General features: G+C 42.1%; 1 protein-coding gene across 1 annotated transcript in view; it reads right to left on the bottom strand.

The window, feature by feature from the left end:
- Window positions 1-10,000, bottom strand: part of tspan12 (tetraspanin 12) — a 26,202-nt gene that overhangs the window by 6,895 nt on the left and 9,307 nt on the right. The window contains exons 5-6 of the mRNA XM_048268330.1: window positions 3,718-3,783; window positions 2,578-2,685 (exon numbers count right to left, since the gene is read on the bottom strand). Of these exons, the coding sequence (XP_048124287.1) occupies window positions 2,578-2,685; window positions 3,718-3,783 (174 nt within the window). The remainder of the gene's footprint in view (window positions 1-2,577; window positions 2,686-3,717; window positions 3,784-10,000) is intronic.

Raw genomic sequence — 10,000 nt, 5'->3', positions numbered from 1 at the left:
GACTCACTCAATTCAGATTTAGGCGGGGATCACATTAGCCAGCAGCAAGCGGCAGGTTTCCTATTGTTCTCTATGGTTGCGACGGAGCGGTGGCATGGCTGTCAGGAGTTCCTACTGTTCCATTTCAAAATTCCATGCTCAAACGTTCAAACTTCTCGGTGAGATTTTCACGAGCCCATTTTCACCAGACATTGTCCGTGGAGTGTTCTGCTAGCATTGTGAAGAGCTGTATAATAATGTTTATTATTAACTTGCTAGCCCTCAGAAAACAGGGTTGGAAGGTGCACTCACATTTCATACAGCATAGCCTACATATGGAGACTAGTGCACTGCTGGCAGAGGCCTCAGAAATCACCGTAAACAGTATTATTTGTTTGCAATAACATCAGATAATGCAGTATCCATGCAGTATCCATGTCTCCAACTTTTACAAAATCAAAAAAGTCTACCAGTGTTTTAGCTGAAAATAGCAGAGCTACGCAAACATACCAGTGCACAGTAATTTTGCTTAAGGGCACGATGCATAGAACAAAGGAATTCTCGATTTAACTTTTGCTACCAGGGTCCCCTTGTGGGAGAGATTTTTTTCTGAGGACCCCCATTCAATTGTATCTTGATGATCTGGACTGACAACTTAAGATACACAACAGTAGGAATGGTTTATTATGACCTGAGTGAAGTGATTAGTACTGTAGATGCAATAGTCTGGAAACATAAATATTTCTCCATACCCTTGTTTCTTTTTTCCATACTTATCCAGACCTGGAAATTACTACAAGCAAATTCCATACTTTTCCAGGTTTTCCATACTGCGTAGGAACCCTGAACGCTGGCGTAACGCTAGCGTTGAACAAGCTGAGCGTTGAACTTGGTTTAACTTTCAAAGTGCAACGTGAGCGTATTCGATTGACAAACCGTTTGTGTTGCTTAGGAACGAGATAAAACTTATTATGGTCTGAGCGTTGCGTTACGTTTTGCCGCTGCCGCTTGCCGCTGGCTGATGTGATCCCCGCCTTGTACTTGTTCAAGTTTCCTATACACACGAGTTGCACAAGCTCATATGGATAGCAATATCTGTCTGAGTTGCACTAGCTCATATGGATAGCAATATCTGTCTGAGTTGCACTAGCTCATATGGATAGCAATATCTGTCTGGAGAGAGTCCAGTTTCCTGCATCTTTCTCACTGAAAACTACCCTGGAAATCCAGTTCTCGTGAGAGCACAATTTGAATTTGCTCAGCGAGTCACTCTGGCATTGAGTAATGATGCTCATTACCTATGCCGTTGTAGCCGAGCTACACCAATCACATCGGTGTATTTGATATAGGCGGGCCAGAGGCGAGCTGAACAGATGACGACATCGCTGCAGCGTCAAAGTCCGGAATCAGTCAGTAAACATTGGTCGTAGTGTTATCCAATTGTGTCGAAGTCCAGAATCAGTCAGTAAACATTGGTCGTAGTGTTATCCAATTGTGTCGAAGTCCAGAATCAGTCAGTAAACATTGGTCTTAGTGTTATCCAATTGCGTGCAGTGAGATTTTCAAATGCATGCTTGGAGCCACACTTCAAGTTGGGACATTTTCATAATCTTTCGGATTTGGGTCTGGATTTCCAGGCTAACTGAAAGCATTTCTGAAAACAAATGTTTCTATTGCTTTTTAAGGACCTCTAATGAAACTCCCATGACTTTTCACAGCCTGCTAATTTGATCTATACGACAAAATAAACTTGATCTAAGTGACAAAATAAAATGTCATAATTTCAATAGATTTACTGAGATTTACTTTTTAACGTCTGAAAAATGGGGTTTAAAAATTGTATGATATGTCATGTCTGCTAGAACCCTGAAGTAGCTCTACTATAATGTATCAATATACATTTTCTATACAATATGAAGCTGCAAAAATTAAAATGTAATGTAATAATATTGGTCAGGTGTAACAGAGACCTGTGGATTTTTCCGGAAGATATGCCAAAGACAAGTGTCTTGCTCATGACCTTTCACCTACTGGCCAGCCCAACTTAGTATGCATTGTACAAGGTCAAAGGTCAGAGGTCAAACTGTAAACCCTACAGGGAGAGTTCAGTAACACTAGCCACCAGCTGTGGTGCAAACATACATGCTCCAAGCACGTATCACTAGTGATGCTAGCCTGACCTGCCCCTGAATGTTATGTATTCAGCTATGCTACGTGCTACACGCTAAACGCTACGTGCCAACTTGGCCTCACATGAATGTCCTGTAAATTGATGGGACACGCAAACTGCTTGCCAAACCCACAGAGGAATGTACTGTGAATGAATGTGGTTATTCTAGCTGCTGCTAGCATGCATGCAATGTGAGTTTATTAGCAGGAACGTGAACGTATGTAGTGACACTATCGGCTGGCCAAGCAAGCTGTAATGTGAGTTTATCAGGAATGTAATGTCAGTGAATACTGAGACACTCACTACTAGCCTAATGGCAATGTGAACTTAAAAGGAATGTAAGGTCAACATATGAAGTAGCGTTAGTCACTAGCCTAGCGGTAATCTGAACTAATATGAAGGTATATGAACGGTAATGTGAGTTTTACCTCCGACTGGAAGGCATTCCAGGCGTGTGTGAGCCACTGGTATCGCTGCAGACCATAGTTGGGCATCCGGGACTTCAGGCTAATCATGTCTGCCCTTTGCACTGCAGGCTGTAACTCCACACACACACACACACACACACACACACACACACACACACACACACACATTATGGTTACAATGTTTGCATCTGTATTTGACTTGACCACAAGGCAGTTGTAACATCCTCTACTCCAGGGGTTTTCAACTGATTGTGAACCAGGGACCACCATCCTGGCTAATAGCACAACCCCAGGACCACCACTGAATAAAAATACTGATTCTCACATTGCAACTACATTACTGAATCCATGGTCACAAACCACCCGCGGACCACTGGTTGAAAACCCCTGCTCTACTCCACACACACACAAACACAGAACAAACATGGACACACACACACACACATAACCCATATCAGTCAGTCTTGGGGCAGGTAAGTGGTGGGATATCCAGTTGCCGAGAGTGCACACACACACACACACACACACACACACACACACACACACACACACCCAGCTCACACCTGCTCAAAGGGACATCAAAGCTTATTTCATCACAATGATAGCAACATGTCCTCAGGGCTAGATGATGCTACTCTGTGCAAAGAGGAGTGGGTGGCCATGGGTGAGTGTGTGTGTGTGTGTGTGTGTGTGTGTGTGTTTTGTGTGTGTCTTTGTGTGTGTGAGAGAGAAACTAGGTGTAGGTAGGTTGGGTCAGGCTATTGTACTCCATCTGATAGAGATCAGCGTGCTCTGTAAAAGAAACTCTGAAGAGGCTACAGTGTTAGTAAGAAAAATGGTGTGTGTCTGTGTGTGTGTGTGTGTGTGTGTGCCCTCACTGAGATGAGGATCAGACAAGACACCAAAAATGTATCATAAGTGAATCCACAATCTACACTGTACCCAAAGGAATGCACTCAGAGTGTGTGTGTGTGTGTGTGTGTGTGTGTGTGTGTGTGTGTGTGTGTGTGAGAGAGAGTTCATTTACGGGTAAATGTGGATTTGTGTGTGTGTGTGTGTGTGTGTGTGTGTGTGTGTGTGTGTGTAGATGACTGGCATTCCTGTGTATTCATAGCAGAACGGAGTGGCAGGAGCTCTCACCTCATCGTACGTCCACACCCCACTGGCCAGCTGAACACAGAAGATCACCAGCAAGCAGCCAAAATACTGAGACACACACACACACACACACACACAGAGAGAGAGAGAGAGTCACACAAACACACAGAGGGAGAGAGAGAGAGAGAGTGTCACACAAACACACACACACACACACACACAGAGAGAGAGTGTGTCACACAAACACACACACACACCAATGAGACAATGAGAAAAAAACATATGATCATCATTGCTAAAACAACAAATCTAATGTGTGCCTGAAACTTTTGCCCTGTGCTGTATATCTATATAAGATGCATATGTTGCTACATAATAGACAGTACATTGATGAAACATAATGTTTTATACGGTATGTTTAATGTGTCTTTTTTTTATTGTTATAGTAAAATAGACATTTTGAATTTGAGAGACTGTAGGATAAGAAGAGAGGGAGGGAGGGAGAGAGAGAGGGAGAGAGAGAGGGAGACGGGGAGAGAGAGGGGGGGAGAGAGAAAGGGAGAGAGGTAGTGAAAGAGTGAAAGAAAGGGAGTACAAGGGAGGAGTCAGAGTGTGAAAAAGTATGTGAAGTGTGAGGGTAGGGGAGGGAAAGAGAGAGAGTGTGTGTGTGTGTGTGTGTGTGTGTGTGTGTGTGTGTGTGTGTTAAGATTGCCTATTATACTCTGGACAGTGTTATCATCACAACACGCTTGCTGATGGATCACCACGGCAACGATGACAGAACAAAGAAGGCTTTCACAGCCTCAGCAAAGAGAGAAATGGTGTTCATCATCACACAGACATGGACCACACACACACACACACACACACAGACACACACACACCCAGACACACGGCCTCAGCAGAGAGATGGTGTTCATCACAAACGGCCATGGACACACGCACACACATTTTCCTATACAATGCACAAATATGCAGTCCCACTTACACACAAACATACACATACATTTTCAAATATGCTCTCTAGGGATAACACACACACAAACTCACTTCCATACACGGATCCACACACACACACACACACACACACACACACAAACACACACTGAAGATGGTCCGAAGATGAATGTGTGTGTCTGGGGTTCCATTAGGGAGCCTGTCAGGGGCCTGCGCCTGCCTGTCAGAGTGTTTATTTGGTGAACTCTAAATATTAGTGTCAGATGGATGAACCTGAACACACACACACACACACACACACACACACACACACACACAGCTCTAAATATTAGTGACAGATGGATGAACCTGAACACACACACACACACACACACACACACACACACACACACACACACACACACACACACACACAGCTCTAAATATTAGTGTCAGATGAACAGATGAACACTCTTTTTTTTATTCTCTCTTTATATGCTACCCCTTGGCTCAATTTTTAAAAAGTATAACATTCAGTATCACTGCTATGCAGATGACACTCAGTTTTACCTGCCTGTTAACACTAATGGCATTTGTTCTTTGGAGAATATTTTTAACTGTCTCAAAGTGACATCAAATGCTGGATGGCAGAAATTTTCTTCAACTGAACGAAAGTAAAAACTGATATAATTATTTTTTGGCCCTCCAAGTGATGATGTTTCTATCTTGAAAATGCACTAGGACCCTCTCTGCAAACTGCCACAGTGAAAAGAATCTTGGGGTTTCTTTGAGTTTCTTCCAGTAGCAGCAACTGGAATCCATGCATTTCCACTGAATTCTTTTTGGAATCTGATCCCTTATCATACCTGTTCATTCTTACTTTCGTTGCTTTCGACTTATAGACTAAATTTCAAGATGGCTGCAAGCGCTAAACTTGCGGAAGATACTGTCTTGGTCATCGTCTTGTAAGTAAACTACCAGTGCTTTTCAAAGTTCTCAATGTCTCGTTTTAAATGTCAGGGCCCTCAAGTCTACCAATGAAGTGTGGAGATACATTGAGCCTCGTAAATGGGTGTAAAACAGTGATTTATTTGCATAGCTAGCCGATGCCGAAGCACCACTATTGAAAAAGCCGTTGGTAGCATCGGACTAACTAAGCTAATTTTGGAGTGCAGGGGACAAGCGAGATGGGCTATGAGACATCGTTCACACTTTCGGTATCATGTTTCAATACACTTTAGGTCAATATCACCGGAATTCTCCTTTAAATGAACTGTCACGTTGCATCGGAGCTGTAAAATGCAGGCGTTCAGAACATGGCAACATTGTAGCATATGGCCAGGGTGGCTTTAGCTAGATGGATGACAGCAGGCTAAGTAAAATAAGCGATGTTTCAAAGCAAAAGTTCATCAGAATTTTTTGGGATGCGCCCGCTTGACTACGGGAGAGATAGAACTAACGACTGGCCTTTGGCTAAAGCAACCATCCATTTAGAACTAGTAGCGGCAGTTTGTCCTGCAAGTTGAGAAATTAGTTGATATGTGTCGGAAGAAATTAGTTCTACAAACAAGACAGTTTTTTAGCGTTAAAGCGTTAAAATTGTAACAGGAAAAGGAACACAAGCATAAGTGGCAACAGTGGATAAATGGGATAATGGACTCCCGCGATGGTCTGTCAAGCAGAAATGAATGCACTTAGGAGGTTTAAACGGCCCTCCACTTCGCGTCAGGGCCGTTTTACAACCTCGACCGTGCATTAACTTCTGTGAACAGACCACCCTGTCGTCCATTATCCCTTACTTATCAGCAACCATTCATCCAATGTTCCAAAGGCACATTCTGTTAACTGATTTGATATCATTTTAAAAGGCTAACTGAGAATTAATTGGAGAACCCTTTTGCAATTATGTGTAAGCACATAATGTAATCTAAAAACTGCAAAAAAAACAAAAAAACAAAAAAAAACAATGCAACTGATCTCAGCTGGTATTCAGTCTATAATTGAGTGGAATGGAAATGTCTAAGTTACTCCAAACTTTTGACCGGTAGTGTATATGTGTTATGTATTTGTATGTAGCCTATATTAATAGCATATGTATGTATGTGTTATGTATTTGTATGTAGCCTATATTAATATCATATATGTATATCTGTGTTATGTATTTGTATGTAGCCTATATTAACCCTTTAGGCGCCAGAGTTTTTTTTTTCGAAACGTTCAATTTTAACATCTTCATTTCAAAAGGCTATATCTTAAAAGTGATGAGAGATAGACACTTTCTGTAAATTAGAGAAATATTAAGGATGACCCAAAGTTGATGAAGGGATTAAATGTTTATATCTAATTTGCATATTATGACGTCACATGGTGGCAGCCATCTTGGATTATAGAATTTTCATGAAAAGTTGCATGTTTGAATGATAAAATGCACCACTTCTTTCCCCCCAAAATGTCCCTCACCTTCTGTATGCTATATTGCACAATACTGAATGCTCAGGTAAATACTAAGTAGTAAACAAACTGTGTAAATCATTACTAATAAATGGCAGAAACAAACCAAATGCATGTAGCGGTAGGCTGGCCTTTTGCTATAGAGATTTTCCATTTACTACATACAGTAGGCACTCTGATTCCATGTATGAGGCACATATATATTATTCAGATGACACACAAACACAAGTAGACAAGACCTGTTTAGTTCAAAAGCTCTGATATATATTTGATATATATTTGTTGTTTTTTTCTTAGCTGACAAAAAAAGACACACACAGAGATAATGACTATCCATATCCATATCCCTATCCATACAGGGCCGGCGTTCCCATCATCTTGTGATAGACTATGCATGGCCTAATGGCTCTCCTGCCCCGTGTCACCACCTCTTGCTCCTGCTGCGAGCAACATAGCCAGATCTGCCTCAAGGCTCGCGTCGAGTGGGGAAGGTTGCGCAGCCGGACTAACCTACTGTCATTCTCATTGCGACTCCCCACACTGCCTCTCGTTCCCCCTAACTGTTCTATGAGCACCGACCTCGTCTAACATACCCAGTGGCATTAAACAAAAGGCTCCACCCGCGTTACTGTCGCCGCGTTAGCGGAGAGGCACAGTCAGAAGACAGAAGCTAAGCGCTACATGGACATTAAGGCTACCTCCAGCCTCGTTAAGCCACACCACTAACACCCTGCTAACTTCCCGATGAACACTCCGACACCGTGAAACATTATTCCCACCGCGACATTGGGCAAAATATTCAAGCGTTTGTGCTTGAGGTGTAAAGCTAAACTCACTTTGTCCAGCTGCATCATTGCAAGGCATCTGAAGCCCCACTAAAACGAATCACCGTCATTTTTCTGAAGGCAGATATTCCCCTTCAGAATCAAGGTCCCGCGAATAGAAGACTCAACACTTCATTTCAGGTTAACTTTTTTTTGATGCCATTAGGCGATAATCTAAAGCAAATGCTGACTAGCGTTGACAATATCGCTCTGATAAAGTGGCTCCTGCGCATTTAGCTCCGGTATTGCACACACTGATTCAATGCTTTGTAGCTCAAAGGTTTTGTTTTAAGCATGCCCTTTTTGGACTCTGGGATGGCGTATGACATATCTGCCATCTAGTGGAGTGGAGAGGTCGAGCGAAATATGACACCCTATTTGACTAAATGCGCCGTTTTATTCAGTACGCATCTTGTCGACAAAAGTCGACCGTGGCGCCTAGAGGGTTAATATCATATGTATATATGTGTTATGTATTTGTATGTAGCCTATATTAATAGCATATGTATATATGTGTTATGTAAGGGATAACGGCCGCCGAGGTGTCCTGTTATACGGAATTAATGGACGAGGGCGAGGGGCAAAAAACAACCCGACGCGCATTATACATTAATTCTGTATAACTGGACACACCTTGTAGGCCGTTATCCCGTATCACCCGGTTGCCACTGTAAAGCAAAGGAAACACGTGGTTCCATTTAAAAAGAAGCTCACTGTTGTACAACTTTCGTTGGCCCCTATAACAGCGATAGCATGGACAGCTTGTTTACAGTTGATTCCATTGTTGCAAAGCCTGCAACCAAAGATTCTAGAGCGCTGCAACCGTCGTCCTACTATGGTTGTTATAGTTACCATTCATAAGCATTGATATGGAACGGTGTCCTGCTATAGAGTGTCCCAGTGACGCCACTTCCGTTTGCCTCCTATCTTTCAAAAAATTTTGAACGCCAGTCTATGGCGAAAAAGAAATTATTTTCTGGTCCCGGTTGACTTGTGCCTTGAATTACCCATATGATGTTTGTCAATTTTAAAGACAATTTTTCATGTCAAGACATTTGCAGTTTGTTTTCAGAACTATTGAATTACAACATTGTGAAAGATGTTAATTCCAACGACTACAAACCCATCAGTGGGTGCTAGTGACGTTAGCTCATTCACAGCCACACTAGGTTGTACAAGCATACCAGCAACAGGTCTTAATTGGGCTTTCTTTAAAAGTAAAACGGAAGTCACTGGGACACTCTATGTGCTGTGAAGGTAATTCACACACAATTATTTTCTTTCGCCAAAATATATTTGGTAACATAGAACACAACACAGAATTAATAGCCACCCCACCAGCCAATCAGAAAAGAGTATTTCTTCTCTCCGGGTGATAAGTATTTGTAGCCTATATTAATAGCATGCGTATATAAAGTCAGACGCACCAACACCAAAGAGCTTCCAATTAACTTTTCACCCCTGCCTATGACATACCCAAATGCACACACACATATTTTCTGAGACAAGCACGAGGCACAAGCTCTCACACACACACACACACACACACAAGAAAGAAAGAAAAAGAAAGAAAGAAAGAAAGAAAGTAAGTGATAAGGGAGGATGATAAGACAGTTGGAAAATAGAGGTGCAAGATGTTGACACTACAGGAATGCTTTTCAGAGGGCAGCACACTGTTAAAGTGTGTGTGAGTGTGTGTGTGTGTGTGCTCTGTGCGGAAATAGGACATGTCTTCCCCTGATGGTAGGACAGTAAACATAATCACACCTCTGGTTCATCCCTGTCACACACCAGAACAAAAGAGAGACATACAGGCAGCAATACATTGTACAATGGGAGGGAGAGGGAGAAAGACAGAGAGACAGAATAAAAAGAAAGAATAAAAAGCAGCCAAATAAAGAATTATAAAAATGGAGAAAGAGACCTGCAGGAAGCAATAAAAAGGGAAAGAGAGTGAGAAAGAGAGAGAGAGAGAATAAAAAGGAGCCAAATAAAGAAGTATGGAAACGAGTGATACAGAGGGAGAAGGAGAGAGAGAAAGAAAGACCTGTAGACAGCAATAAAAAGGAAAGGAGAGAGTGAAAGAGAGATAATAAAAAGAGTGAAATAAGTAA

Source organism: Alosa alosa, chromosome 17 (assembly GCF_017589495.1).
Source record: "Alosa alosa isolate M-15738 ecotype Scorff River chromosome 17, AALO_Geno_1.1, whole genome shotgun sequence".
Lineage (NCBI taxonomy): Eukaryota > Metazoa > Chordata > Actinopteri > Clupeiformes > Clupeidae > Alosa > Alosa alosa.
Note: the sequence above shows the minus strand (reverse complement) of the source record. Positions and strands in the feature narration are given on the sequence as shown.